A 15,712-nucleotide genomic window follows, 5' to 3' on the forward strand; every position below is an offset into this window, starting at 1 on the left:
AGCATCAAAAGAAAATAAAAAAGAAAGAAATAGGACAAGCCAAGAAACAGGAGCTCAGCTCAGCAAAGACACAGGCAGGGAACTCTCTTCTAAAATCTCCTTGCTCAAGGGAGCCAGATGTGGGATCAACTTCTGGATCAAACAAAATAATTTACATTTAGCATTATTTATAACGAGGAACTAAGAGTTTCAACTCTTTAGCAGATTATGGAAAACACACTTTACAAATTCTAGGAACCAAAGGCCCATGCTGGTAATTTAAACAGAAATTAGCTTTATGTACATTAGTGGATTTATTTATTATCTGGTACATTTTTAAAAGTGAGGATTGTACTTGTGCCCTCCATCTCTCTCTCTCTCTCTCCCTCTCTTCTAACTTCTACAGCCCCCTCTGAGCACAACTGCTGAAAACCAGTGCTTTCCCATCACTTTGAGGTAAGAAACACGTAAAAAACGTATCGTTCACTCTAAAACTAGTCTAATGTGTTTTTTCCCCCTACGCTGGCCTATGATTGTAATAAAGATTTATCTGCTTTGGTTGTTAAAAGAAAACACCAAAGAAACTCTAACAATTATATCAAAATGTCATGGGAATGAATTAAAATAGTCTAGTGCCCAGATATATGACATGACTTTGCCTAATTTGTGCTATTGTCTTGTCCACTGTGGCTTTCGTCTGCCCCCCAACACATACAAACAGCACACACATTTTAAGTGCTGTCTCCTGGCCCAACAGATTGCTCACACTTCTCCTCCTCCGTCACCACCACCACCATGTTCATCATCATCACTTTTCCTAAGCCTCCATTACAGCTCTGGCCAATTATAGCCCACTGAAGTGCAGATTAGATAAGAATTAATCCAGCAATCTTCAGCAAAGGATCGTTACCTTGTTGTGGTGCTGGAGCTTGAGCACCTCAATGATGCCATGAGCTAAACCATGAAGGGCCACCCAAGACGGGAAGGTCATGACAGAGAGGTCAGACTAAATGCGATCCCTGGGGAAGGTAATGGCAACCCACCCCAGTATTCTTGCCGTGAAAACTAAATGGATCAATACAACCAGAGATATGTCGGTATACCATTGGAAGGTGAGACCCCCAGGTCGGAAGATGGTCAAAATGCTACTGGGGAGGAACAGAGGATGAGCTCAACTAGCCCCAGACGTGATGACGCAGCTAGCTCAAAGCCGAAAGGACGGCTAGCGGCCGATGGTGCTGGTGGTGAACGGCGAATCCGATGTTCTAAGGATCAACACACCATTGGAACCTGGAATATAAGATCTATGAGCCAGGGCAAATTGGATGTGGTTATTGGTGAGATGTCAAGATTAAAGATAGACATTCTGGGCATCAGTGAACTGAAATGGACTGGAATGGGCCACTTCACATCAAATGACCACCAGATCTACTACTGCGGACAAGAGGACCACAGAAGAAATGGAGTAGCCTTCATAATTAATAGTAAAGTGGCTAAAGCAGTGCTTGGATACAACCCAAAAAACGACAGAATGATCTCAATTCGAATTCAGGGCAAGCCATCTAACATCGCAGTGATCCAAATATACGCCCCAACCACAAATGCTGAAGAAGCTGAAGTAGAGCAGTTCTATGAGGATCTGCAGCACCTACTGGACAACACGCCTAAAAGAGATGTTATTTTCATCACAGGAGACTGGAATGCTAAGGTGGGCAGTCAAATGACACCTCGAATTACAGGTAAGTATGGCCTGGGAGAACAAAACGAAGCAGGACACAGGCTGATAGAATTTTGCCAAGACAATTCACTCTGCATAACAAACACTCTCTTCCAACAACCTAAGAGACGGCTTTATACATGGACTTCACCAGATGGACAACGCCGAAATCAGATTGATTACATCCTTTGCAGCCAAAGGTGGCGGACATCTGTACAGTCGGTAAAAACAAGGCCTGGAGCTGACTGTAGTTCAGATCACGAACTTCTTCTTGCACAATTTAGGATCAGACTAAAGAGATTAGGGAAGACCCACAGATCAGCTAGATATGAGCTCACTAATATTCCTAAGGAATATGCAGTGGAGGTGAAGAATAGATTTAAGGGACTGGACTTAGTAGATAGGGTCCCGGGAGAACTCTGGACAGAAGTTGGCAGCATTGTTCAGGAGGCAGCAACAAAATACATCCCAAAGAAAGAGAAAACCAAGAAGGCAAAATGGCTGTCTGCTGAGACACTAGAAGTAGCCCAAGAAAGAAGGAAAGCAAAGGGCAACAGTGATAGGGGGAGATATGCCCAATTAAATGCAAAATTCCAGAGGTTAGCCAGAAGAGATAAGGAATTATTTTTAAACAAGCAATGCGCGGAAGTGGAAGAAGACAATAGAATAGGAAGGACAAGAGACCTCTTCCAGAAAATTAGAAACATCGGAGGTAAATTCCAGGCAAAAATGGGTATGATCAAAAACAAAAATGGCAAGGACCTAACAGAAGAAGAAGAGATCAAGAAAAGGTGGCAAGAATATACAGAAGACCTGTATAGGAAGGATAACAATATCGGGGATAGCTTTGACGGTGTGGTCAGTGAGCTAGAGCCAGACATCCTGAAGAGTGAGGTTGAATGGGCCTTAAGAAGCATTGCTAATAACAAGGCAACAGGAGACGACGGCATCCCAGCTGAACTGTTCAAAATCTTGCAAGATGATGCCGTCAAGGTAATGCATGCTATATGCCAGCAAATTTGGAAAACACAAGAATGGCCATCAGACTGGAAAAAATCAACTTATATCCCCATACCAAAAAAGGGAAACACTAAAGAATGTTCAAACTATCGAACAGTGGCACTCATTTCACATGCCAGTAAGGTAATGCTCAAGATCCTGCAAGGTAGACTTCAGCAGTTCATGGAGCGAGAATTGCCAGATGTACAAGCTGGGTTTAGAAAAGGCAGAGGAACTAGAGACCAAATTGCCAATATCCGATGGATAATGGAAAAAGCCAGGGAGTTTCAGAAAAACATCTATTTCTGTTTTATTGACTATTCTAAAGCCTTTGACTGTGTGGACCATAACAAATTGTGGCAAGTTCTTAGTGGTATGGGGATACCAAGTCATCTTGTATGCCTCCTGAAGAATCTGTATAACGACCAAGTAGCAACAGTAAGAACAGACCACGGAACAACAGACTGGTTTAAGATTGGGAAAGGAGTACGGCAGGGCTGTATCCTCTCACCCTCCCTATTCAACTTGTACGCAGAAGACATCATGCGACAAGCTGGCCTTGAGGAATCCAAGGCTGGAGTTAAAATCGCTGGAAGAAACATTAACAATATCAGATATGCAGATGATACCACTTTGATGGCTGAAAGCGAAGAGGAACTGAGGAGCCTTATGATGAAGGTGAAAGAAGAAAGTGCAAAAGCTGGTTTGCAGCTAAACCTCAAAAAAAGCAAGATTATGGCAACCAGCTTGATTGATAACTGGCAAATAGAGGGAGAAAATGTAGAAGCAGTGAAAGACTTTGTATTCCTAGGTGCGAAGATTACTGCAGATGCTGACTGCAGTCAGGAAATCAGAAGACGCTTAATCCTTGGAAGAAGAGCAATGACAAATCTCAATAAAATAGTTAAGAGCAGAGACATCACACTGACAACAAAGGTCCGCATAGTTAAAGCAATGGTGTTCCCCGTAGTAACATATGGCTGCGAGAGCTGGACCATAAGGAAGGCTGAGCGAAGGAAGATAGATGCTTTTGAACTGTGGTGTTGGAGGAAAATTCTGAGAGTGCCTTGGACTGCAAGAAGATCAAACCAGTCCATCCTCCAGGAAATAAAGCCAGACTGCTCACTTGAGGGAATGATATTAAAGGCCAAACTGAAATACTTTGGCCACATAATGAGAAGACAGGACACCCTGGAGAAGATGCTGATGCTAGGGAGAGTGGAAGGCAAAAGGAAGAGGGGCCGACCAAGGGCAAGGTGGATGGATGATATTCTAGAGGTGACGGAATCGTCCCTGAGGGAGCTGGGGGTGTTGACGACCGACAGGAAGCTCTGGCGTGGGCTGGTCCATGAAGTCACGAAGAGTCGGAAGCGACTAAACGAATAAACAACAACAAATCCAGCAATATAAAGCTGCCATTCTCTGCATGACTGGGAATGCTGGACACGGCAGTTATGACATATTTGGAGGTCACCAGGTTGTGGGGAGGGGCGGGCCTTGTCTCTTCTTTATCTTCTTCTGATCTCAGAGTTGCAGAAGGCCATCTTCAAGAAGTGCCATGTTGGATCAGACGTACTCTAATCTAATGCTCTTCTTCCCAGAGTTGCCAGCAAGAGGCCTCCAAGAAGCCGATCAGCAACCCCCTTTGACTGCCTCTGAATGCAGAGCTTTGATTTTGATGCTTAAAGATCAGAATCATGCACGTAATGGTTTTTCCTATGACACTCTGTGGAAGTGAAAGTTGGACTTTGAAGAAGCAGGATAGGAAAAGTATTGATGCTTCTGAACTTTGGTGTTGGAGAAGTCTCCTGAGAAGACCATGGACAGCCGAGAAAACAAACAAATGGATCACAGAACAGGTTCAAATTATCCTACTTCTGGCACATTATGCAAAGATCCAGCTCTCTGGAGAAGGCTCTGATGCTGGGAAAGGTGGAAGGAAAGAGGAGAAGAGGATAATGAGCAGCAAGGGGGGTGGATTCAATCACAGTGGCAATAGGGGCACCATTGGAAGACCTGAAGGACCAAGTTAGAGACAGATCCACCTGAAGAAGGTCTAGTTATGGGATTTCTAAGAGTCAGCACTGACTTGACGGCACATAGTTTTAAAAAAATCAATTTGCATCAGCAGGTCCCTACGTGTTGCCTGTATCTCAAGCCATCTGAGATGCAAGCATCACTCGGTCCAACAGATCTATCAAACAAGTGCTGCCCTCTGGTGGCGGACAGCAGCATCCTTTCCCTCTTGCTAGCAAGAATGAACTTTCAAGATGATGGTGCTGCAGCTCATTAAATTACCTTTGCTAAGTGAAAAACCCTGGTTGCAAAGGGAATTACAAGGCTCTTGGGTTTGTATCAAAGAATGCATTAAAGGGAATGTGAACTCTCTGTTCCCCAATTTCCCACAATACCTACTGTCATGTTCCCCGTTTCAATGTCCTGTTAACATCGTAACGTTTCACATGTCAAACCGTTTCTCCGTGTATACTCAGCTTGCTCTTTGCTGGTATTTTCCATTCGGGCGCTCTGCTTTGTTTTGGAACTTTGGAATGTATGTTTGGGTTTGCAACCATATTCAAGGTTACTTTCCCAGGCGCGTGTAACGGTTGCTAGCACCTGGGAGGGGGTGCGTGCTGACGGGTGCTTGGGGCGGGGCTGGATTGAAGGCAAGGCTCTTAAGTTTGTATTTGGCGCGCTTTTGCTCATTCTCAGCTTTCTCTGTATTTGCATACTATTCCTTTAATAAATCTTTATCTTTAAGCTCGAGCTTGTGAGACTGAGTATTTGGGATTAGGCAACCATTACATAAAGCTGAGAATCATTTATATCATCTTCCGCTAGCCCCATCCAAAGTTTGGGTAAAGAGGAGCGCTAGCGATGATCGAACCTCAGCTTCGCGAGAGTGAAGGGAGCGAAGAAGAGCCGGACTCGACGAAGACTCTGGTAGCTCCAACTTCGAGAGCGCAAAGGGCAGCACGTCGAGAGAGGCGGGAGGTTCAATTGGATGATCTATTGTTGGCGGTGCAGGGCGCCACCAGGGGGTGAACCCCAACCCGAAGTGGAAGCAGCACCGGGGAGGGGATCTCCACAGCCATCCTGGGAACATGAAATCCCCTTATCACCGAGGGTGGTGGTGACCAACAGACCCTTAGAAGAGCCTGTCACCCCTGCCCGCATGAAAGCAATAGAGGACAAAATGGATATGATAGTGACCCTCTTAAAGGATATCCCCAGGGGCCTGGGGTCACTACAGGAAGATTGGGAAGAAGACCCCTCCCAGCTGGCTTACCCAAGAGAGAGGTCCCTGTCACTCAGGGGAAGAAGTAAGACTCGGGCTTCCCGACAATTGGGAGGGAAGGAGTCGAGGGCAACCAGAGATCGGCCACCGCTGGGGGCTCGACGTGCGTTGACGTTTGCAGAGCCACCACAGCCGGTGGAGCCGGTAAGAACCTTCCCACCGTTTGGGGTGAAGTTTGATGGGGACCCTACCACACTCTCTTTTTTCATTACGAATGCTAGACATTATATGGAAGATTGGGGCCGAAGTTTTCGTTCGGAACAGGGCAAAATTAATTTTATTGCCAACAAGCTGAAGGGGAGGGCAGCCGATTGGTACGTACAGCTAATGCTAAGCAGAGGCCACGGAGTTAGAGGACTTTGATGAATTTCTGTGGTCACTAAAACAGCACTTCGAAGACCCATTGGCTCAAGAGAGAGCGAAAAGCGCCCTGAGAAAACTTTACCAAGGAACCCTCTCCGTCGCAGACTACGCTTTGGAATTTAAAGCCCTGGCGGGAAAGGTGGAGGATTGGTCCCAGTCGACGTTAGTGGAAATGTTCAAGCAAGGGCTGGAGACGGAAACCCTCCGTTGGGCTTTGTGTAGGGACGATCCTAAAACGTTATACAGGTGGATTCAGTTGGCGGGCAGCGCGGAAAACGCTCTACAAATGTATGCCCATCGCAAGGAACTGAGACAAACCCGAGTCGCTAAGGGGGCTCGTGCCACTGGATTTTCGAGCCGCCCTAAACCAAAAAGTTGGGAGGAAGAAAGAGAACGACGATTTGCGAAAGGTCAGTGCCTGAGATGCGGAAAGGACGGGCATCGTGCCACTTTGTGCCCAAGACGCCGACCAGAGGAATGGCCAGGGAAAGCATCAGGAAAGTCGCCCTCTCTGCCGCACAAGATGAAGGCTGCCTGCGCTGAACTCGACCCTCCAGACCTTCCATTCGGGGAAGAGGAAGAGGAATTACAGTTCGACCAGCCGGCGGGAAAAGGCTTCCACCTGCCCTGAAGGGCGCCGTTGGGCAGGTGGAAGAAACCGGGCGCGACCACGATTCGGTGAGTGGGAATTTTCCTACACTGACTGTCAAAGTAAAATTGGGCTCTAGAACCAAAACTGTTGAAGTCTGGGCCATGCTAGACTCGGGGTGTTCCCGTTCACTTATGCATCCTGACGTTGTAGCTGCCCTAGAACTGCCCACGTTCCCTTTGCCACGGCCCATGATCTTTACGCAATTGGATGGGACCATGGCGGGGGGGAAGGCAGTCACTCACTCCACAGGACTGGTTGCTTTACAGATGGGGACCCATTGGGAGAAATTGCCTTTTGTCATAGCTCCAGTGGGGGGGCCTTTGGTTATTTTAGGAATGCCTTGGTTCGTTCAACAAAACCCTTTTATCAACTGGCTGCATAGAACTGTAATGTTTGCTGATGGATTTTATAAAGTACCTGAAAAGGACTTGTTAGAGGACATGGAGGGAGGTCGGGTGGCTAACACAACTGTACAAACACTTCAGCCGCTAGAAGGGCTGCCTAGCCAATACCAAGATCTGGCTGATGTGTTTGGGGAGAAGGAAGCAGATCGCTTGCCACCTCACCAAAAAACAGACTGTGCCATTGAATTTCTCCCCAATGTAAAATTACCTCACCCAAAAATCTATCCCATGTCTCCTAAAGAGCTAGCGACACTGAGGGAATTCATTGACAAAAACCTGGCTAGGGGTTTCATTGAGCCTGCAAACTCCCCAGTGGGGGCCCCTGTTCTCTTTAGACCAAAAAAGGATGGCTCTTTGAGGCTGTGTACCAATTTCCGCGGGCTCAATGCAGTCTCAATATTAAATAAATATCCTTTGCCCCTTATCAAAGATATGTTATCACATCTGGCCAGAGGCAAAATCTTCTCAAAATTGGATTTAAGAGAAGCCTATTTTCGCATTCGCATAAGAGAAGGGGATGAGTGGAAAACAGCGTTTAACTGTCCTCTTGGGGCTTTCCAATACAAAGTCTTGCCCTTTGGTCTATCGGGGGCACCTGGGGTTTTTATGCAACTTATCAATGAGGTCTTGCACGACCACCTGTTTAAAGGGGTACTGGTGTATTTGGATGATGTATTGATTTATACTGAAACCATGTCAGAACATATTCACTTGGTGCGTCAAGTGCTTACTAAATTGAGAAAAGCTGAGTTGTATGCTAAACTGTCCAAGTGTGCCTTCCATCAATCACAAATCGATTATCTGGGATATAGAATTTCCGCAAAGGGTATTGAGATGGACCCTACCAAAGTTGAAGCTATTTTGGCATGGGAGCCTCCCTGTACCAGGAGGCAATTACAAAGTTTCCTTGGATTCGCCAATTTCTACAGGGCATTTGCCCAAAATTTTGCAGAAATCGCCCTCCCCCTTACTGAACTGTTAAAAACTAAAGCTCAGGGGGATACGCGACGGTCAAAGAACCCAGGAGCGCTCCTTAAATGGACCCCAAATTGCCAACAGGCATTCGATGCGCTCAAACAAATCTTCACCTCCGAACCCATTTTGCAGCATCCTGACCCCACTAAGCCTTTCGTGGTGCAGGTGGATGCCTCTGATTTCTCCGTCGGAGCACTGCTACTCCAGTCAGACCAGTCTGACACTTTAAAACCCTGTGCTTACCTCTCTCGCAAGTTCACGGAAACAGAGAGACGGTGGCATGTTTGGGAAAAAGAGGCTTTTGCTGTAAAAACGGCTTTAGAGACTTGGCGCCACTTACTAGAAGGGGCTGCAAACCCTTTTGAAGTATGGACTGACCATAAAAACTTGGAGGCATTAAGCACCAGTCGAAAACTCAGCCCCAAATAACTTCGCTGGGCTGAATTTTTCAGTCGCTTTGATTTCACCCTCAAATTTATACCAGGCAAGAAAAACTTTTTAGCTGATGCTTTATCACGCAGACCCCAAGACGCTGGCCCAGGGCCAACGGTACAGGGTACTGTATGGACAGAAAAGCAATTAAGTTTGGCAGCTGTGACACGCAGCCAGGCGCGAGCGCAACAAACTCAGCCCCAAGCCACTCCACCTCCCCCCCACCACGCTTGCCAATTCCATCAGACTTGAAACAACAGTTGCTATTCCACCTCAAAACTGATACTTGGTTGCAAGCAAACCTACACACTGTAACTTTCACTGACAATTTTGCCTGGCGAAACGATCGTCTCTATGTCCCTGATGCATTACGAAAGACGATCCTCCAGCGCTGCCACGATGACAAGTTGGCTGGACATTTTGGGTATCTTAAAACCCTTCACCTAGTTAGGCGTCAATTCTGGTGGCCAACTTTACTAAAGGACCTTAAGGCATATGTCACTGCATGCCCTGTGTGCGCGACAACAAAGTGCAAGACTGGCAAACCTCAAGGCCTCCTCCAACCTGTGGCGACCCCGTCCTTCCCGTGGCAGGACATCTCCATGGACTTTATTGTCGACCTCCCGCCAAGTCAACGAAAAACAGTCATTTGGGTGGTAAAAGATTTTTTTTCAAAACAAGCTCATTTCATCCCATGCGCCTCTATCCCCACCGCGCAACAGCTGGCACGCCTATTCCTCGTGCACGTGTACCGCCTGCACGGAATCCCCTCCCGTTTGGTGAGTGACAGAGGCACACAATTTACGTCACAGTTTTGGCGGGCATTTTTAAAACTGCTTGGCACCAAACAAGCCCTCTCCACCACATGGCATCCGGAGACGGATGGATCTACTGAAGCAGTTAATTCTACACTTGAACAATACTTACGAGCCTTTATCAATTATCAACAAGACAACTGGGTGGACCTACTCCCATTTGCTGAAGTTGCCTATAACAACGCCGTTCATCAAAGCACTGGTCAAGTTCCCTTTAAAGCTGTCTTCGGGCGTGAGTTCGTCCCGATACCCGAACTCCCACACCCGCAGCCACTACCAGCCTCTCTCACTGACTGGGCTGAAACTCTCAAAGACTCCTGGCACAATATTCAACAAGCTCTCGACCATGCACAAACCACCTATAAAAAACATGCTGATGCCAAACGCTCCCCCGAACCTACTTTTGCTGTGGGGGATAAAGTCTACTTATCCACAAAATTCATCAAATCGCCACAATCCTCGAAAAAACTTGGTCCTAAGTTTACTGGTCCTTTCCCCATTGTTGCACAGATTAACCCTGTTACTTTCAAACTTGATTTGCCCCATAACCTCAAGCGTTTACATCCTGTTTTCCATTGCAGCTTGCTCAAACCGTACCTGCAGGCGGACCACTGGCATCCCCAACCAGCCCCACCACCTCCAATCATGATTGATGACCAACAGCACTTCGAGGTTACCGACATCCTCGACTCACGCCGCCAGTGCTCCACTTTGCAGTACCTCGTCCGCTGGAAACATTTCCCTCATCCTGAATGGGTTTCTGCTCGCGATGTTCGCTCACCCCACCTTGTCGCTCATTTTCACTCTGCCTACCCGGACAAGCCGGCTCCTTAGCATTGTTCTGGGGGGGGGGGGGCGATATGTCATGTTCCTCGTTTCAATGTTCTGTTAACATCGTAACGTTTCACATGTCAAACCATTTTCCCGTGTATTCCCGGCTTGCTCATTGCTGGTATTTTCCATTTGGGCGCTCTGCTTTGTTTTGGAACTTTGGAATGTATGTTTGGGTTTGCAATCCTACTCAAGGTTACTTTCCCAGGCGCGTGTAACGGTTGCTAGCACCTGGGAGGGGGTGCGTGCTGATGGGTGCTGAGGGCGGAACTGGATTGAAGGCAAGGCTTTTAAGTTTGTATTTGGCGCGCTTTTGCTCATTCTCAGCTTTCTCTGTATTTGCATACTATTCCTTTAATAAATCAGTTATCTTTAAGCTCGAGCTTGTGAGACCGAGTATTTGGGATTAGGCAACCATTACACCTACACAGTATAACTATCATAAGATCAGTTTCCCAAACACTAAAATCCTCCCTTTCTTTTTTAAAAAATATTTTAAATACTGTAGTAACATACAAAAACTACAATAATACCACCAACAAAAAAGTGCCTCTTCAGGGAAGAAATAAATCTCTAAAAATATTGTGTTTAAGATGAACTAAATATGTGAAAAAAGAGGGGAAAAAGGCTAATTAACAAACGAGAAAGATCCAAATAATTTCTATAGGCAACGATATAACATTAACTGAATGCTTCAGCTTATTATTAAATCTAGACCATAAAGAAACAGACTGCTTCATCTTTTCATTTTCAAACATGGAGAATTCTGAAAAATAGATGACTCATATCCTGAATCCATTCATTGAAATCAGGAGAAATTTCTTTCCACTTATGTAAAACTATCTTTTTTGCCACGCCCTAGGCTCAGCTGAGCCAAAGCTTTTCATGAGATGACAAATTCTGTGTTTTCGGATTCTAGTTCCACATCACATTCAGGTCCTCGCTACAGTACAATCTTTCTTTCCAAAATTGTACTAACATATGTAATAATTTCAAATCAAGGTGAGGCTATAGCTGAACAAGACCAAATCATATGAGTTAAAGAACCTTCAAACTTCTCATAAAGCCAAAACAAAATCTGCCCTCCTCCTTTAACCTCAGCACATGCTTGGCTTTTTCTTGTTTTATTTGGGGGGGGGGGCAAATTGGTCCCACAGCTGCCAACCTGCCTCCTGACCCCTTCCTTGGTGCCTATCAGCCCCCCTCTGCCTAAGAAAAGAGGCACTGTAATTAATTCTTTAATTAACTAGCCGAGGGTAAAGCAAGGCAAGTGCCCCAAGGATGTTTCTGGACTGCACACTGGTTGCCTGTTAAAGAAATCTAGGCTAATCAGCACCAGACTATTCTTAGGGTGAGCCTAATTCTCAGACTTAGGGGTAGCTAAGGGTAGCTAAGGGTTCACTCCCCCGACTTTAGGAAACTTGCCCATTTCATTTTAGTGGACTTCAAGCACTGGTGCCCAGCTCAGAGCCTTCCAAAGCCATGAGATGCCTTGGGCTTTTGACTCAACCAAGAGAGAGCAGGTTCTTCTCAGGACTTACGTCTCATAGATGTGCCCGTTCTCAACTCTTTCCTCTACGTAGGCCAGGGCCCGGACATGCATTGGCGAGTGAGGAAAGGCAGCGTGGATCCAGGGTAATCCGAAGATGGACAGCCCCGTGTTGATCAGAGCTACGAGGAGGAGGTCCCAGTGATAGGCTGTTCCCTTCACCAACCTGAAATAAAACCCTCGTTAGTCGAGATTCAGTGTAGGAACATGGGCCAGGTCAGAACAATCCGTAACCAAGAATCAGAACGCTATGGTCTCATTTGCAGAACCTTGCATTAGCCCATGTTTATTCAGTGGCAAAAGTCTTCAGGCTTAACATTTAAGGCCATTTCTATTTGCATTTCTATTTTTTAAAGGAGACAGAGGGCTTCATATGACTGCAGACCAACTGGCATTCAGGGAGGATTCAGAAATGCTTCAGAATCCCTTAATTCCATGTGAGTTAGGGCTGGCTTCAGTTTCTCAATGACGAAGACAAATGCCACTCTGCACACGCTCAGAGGTACTTCCTTTTGTCACAAGACAGAAGCCAAGACTGAGCCCCAGCTGGAGAACCCGAAGCCGAAACACAAAAGGGCAGAATAACCAGCAGCAAAATAGGGAGCCATGGAAAAGATTACCTGTTCTCGGGTGCATTGGTGAGCGACGCCACAATATTTTGCTCTATGAAAAAAAGCATAGAGAGCAGGAAGCCCAGCCCCATCGCACTCATGACCGAGCCAATGTAGAGGTCCTTCAGGGGAGCCAAGACGAACAAGCTCTCAGACTGATTGTAGTTAAATTGGGACACTGAAAAATACAGGCAGGTGAACAGAGTCATACTAAACTTTGTTCAGGTGATCAGGCAGGGATGTGAACTCTATCCATCCGTGAAGTGCTAGAAAACTATGGAAGTTCCTGTTCGTATCTGATGAAGAACATCGGGGTGAAAGCTACACACACCTCTAGAAGGAGATGATTCCCGAGGGCAGAGATTGCAACAGAAGAGGTGTGCTTCCTAGGTTCCAGAAGATGACATTGTTTAATTGATGGGACCTTGCATGCACCCACCTGCCGGACTGAACCAGATGGGCAGAGACAGCTGGAGATGGGTGGCCCTCTGAAGCCAGCCCCATGCCCTGAAGGGCCTTAAAGGTGTTAACCAGCACCTTGAGTAGCACCGAGAAGCCGAATGCAATTACGAAGCAGCGGGGTCACGTATATGTTACACAGAGACCCCATCACTCTCTCCACTGCCACATTCTGGACCAGCTGCAGCTTCCAGATGGTCGTCAAGGGCAGTCCCATGTAGAGCGCAATACAGTTAACCAATTGTGAGACGACCAGGGCATAACTGACTGTCTGCAGCCCGTGTGGGTCTACAGTGAAGACCCAGGACAAATGCCCCTTCTTTACAGCAGTCTGAGCAGGGCTTCCAGAAATATTTCCAACCATCTCTTCCTGTCATGAGTACTGATGGCGAGCAGGAGGGGGCCTCTATCCAGGGGGGAAAACGCATGCGTAGTACTGAGGAGTTGAGCAGCCATTCAAAGAGACACAGATCAGACCCGCCTTAACTTTTGGGGTTTATCTGTCTGGGTTTTCCCACGCTTCTTCAGTTTGTTAGGATTTTCTGTCTTATGTAGCAGTAATAAACACTAGAGACTTCCCCTCTTTTTCTCCCTAGTCAACAGACTATCTACACCCAAGCTCCTACACGTTTTCACAGACCAAAGCCATGCAGCTCCTCTCTTCGACTGGAGTAAAAGTAGGTAAGTTTCCTTTGCCTCCTGTTGTAACTTCCCTGGCCCCATTTTTTGCATGCTGCGAATAGAACAGACCTTCCTCTGAGTTTATTTTTCAGGGCATGTAGGGGCACCATCTAGGACCAAGCCGTGCCACAGCAGAACTGTTGACGGCTGCAGGGCAAAGTCCAGGTGCAAAGGTGGCCTCCCATCTTGGCAGCTGAGATTTTTTTTTATGAGTCCTTCCAGGGAAAGCGACGCAATGGAGTTTTTACACACGGGGAAGTAGTCACTTTCTGGCAAGGAAGCAGCTGTTATTAACAAGTCAACACATCTGCAGAGGTTTGCCCCTTTCTGGTTCCAAATGCGTGGAACGAGACCCACACAAAGGGGCAGTGGGAGACTTCTTAATCCCCTTTTATTCATGTCCACACATTTCCCACCCACGTCATAGCAAGGACATGGAATTCCTTTCTTCGTCCCTAATGCGGAAAAGGTGATCTGTTTGATCAATGCAGCCTTGGATAGTATTTTAGATTTCCTTCTACGTCTGATTGTCCTACCAGATGTTCTGGACCATTTGCACTGTTTAATTACGAAAATACAAAGTAGCAGCAAAAACACACCAAACCCAGAAAAAAAACCGCAGGTCAAACTCATCACCCCTGCATCTGTATGTTTGTCAGCAGCTCTTCCTGCCTCTGGTAATTATGCAGCCGTCTTGCTCGCTGCCAGAATAATTTGGGGGGTGGTGGGGTGGAATAAAGTTTTCATTAAAAAAAAACACACACACAACAGTAAGAGTGCCTTTTTAAGGAGAGTGAAATTAAATTATGGACTAGAATAATTCACAGAACCAATTCTGCTAACACATGCTCGGTGCGTGAATTAAAGCTGATGGTTAACACAGCAAGGAATTATGCAGATGTGTTGTGACCCACCACATCTGAGGTTCGGCGATTTCTTGTTGAGTGGGAGTTGGACTGTTCGGCAGGGATTCATTTTGTGATGTGTTTGTTTCTGATTATTTCATGCCTGCCAGTTTCATGAGGGAAGCTGGCTGGAATCATGAGATGATACAGTGGCAAATAAATGTAAACCAACTACAGTAAAATAATGAATGAATGAATCTGGAGGGGTGGGGGAGACACCTTCTTGCAATGCTCAGATCTCCACCCCCTTCCCTTCAACAACCCCCAAAAGTGGACCTACTTTTTATCTCCTTGAAGAAGTGGGATCCGATCACAGAGAAAGTGAGGACAGAAATAGGCAGCGCACAATCGGAGAGGATTTCACGGACGCGGGGGTGGAGGTAAGGGCTGCAACGGAATTAGAAACACCCATTCAGGACCAGTCAGAACCAAGGGCTGTCCTGTTGAAGGTTTTTGAAAGATCAGGACAAAACTGCAACTATTTCATGACCCAAAAGAAATGGGCTTGCCTCAGCTGCTCCCGGTTAGGAACAGAGACATGTTGGTGCAGTTTTGAAAGAGAAGCCAACATCCATGCCTAGCTAAGATGCTGGTTCCTCACTCAGCATTCCTTTCTCTCTTGACCTCTGCTGCACAAGATCCAGCCTGTAGGGGCTTTCCTTGGAGAAATGACGATATATCTTAGACACCCGTCCAACACTTCAGGTGCCTGGTCAGGAAAAGCTAATGTATGCTGATCATCACAGTTCCCCAAGATCTGAAGTCTTTTCTCTGCCCTGCTACCCAAGATATATTTTTAACTAAGGATGCTAAGAGCTGAGCAGAGACAGTTTGCCTGCAAGACTTGTCCTGGACTGCTGTTGTTATATTCCTCCCTTTATTTTGTAGCCGTGAACAAGCTCCCTCCTCCTATTTCTCCCACAAAAACAACGCTGTGAAGTGGACTGGGCTGAGAGGGAGCAAGGAGCCTCTACATGGCTGGCTGGGGAATTCTGGGAGTTGAAGTCCACACATCTTAAAGTTGCCAAGGTTGAGGAACACT

At 46.5% G+C, this 15,712-nt stretch overlaps 1 protein-coding gene across 3 annotated transcripts in view; it reads right to left on the reverse strand.

The window, feature by feature from the left end:
- Positions 1-15,712, reverse strand: part of SLC4A11 (solute carrier family 4 member 11) — a 143,740-nt gene that overhangs the window by 7,647 nt on the left and 120,381 nt on the right. For all 3 annotated transcript variants that reach the window (XM_063309600.1, XM_063309599.1, XM_063309601.1), the window contains 3 exons: positions 14,951-15,057; positions 12,635-12,803; positions 12,007-12,180 (listed from right to left, as the gene is read on the reverse strand). In XM_063309600.1, the coding sequence (XP_063165670.1) occupies positions 12,007-12,180; positions 12,635-12,803; positions 14,951-15,057 (450 nt within the window). The remainder of the gene's footprint in view (positions 1-12,006; positions 12,181-12,634; positions 12,804-14,950; positions 15,058-15,712) is intronic.

The sequence above is a fragment of the Candoia aspera genome, chromosome 8 (assembly GCF_035149785.1).
Source record: "Candoia aspera isolate rCanAsp1 chromosome 8, rCanAsp1.hap2, whole genome shotgun sequence".
Lineage (NCBI taxonomy): Eukaryota > Metazoa > Chordata > Lepidosauria > Squamata > Boidae > Candoia > Candoia aspera.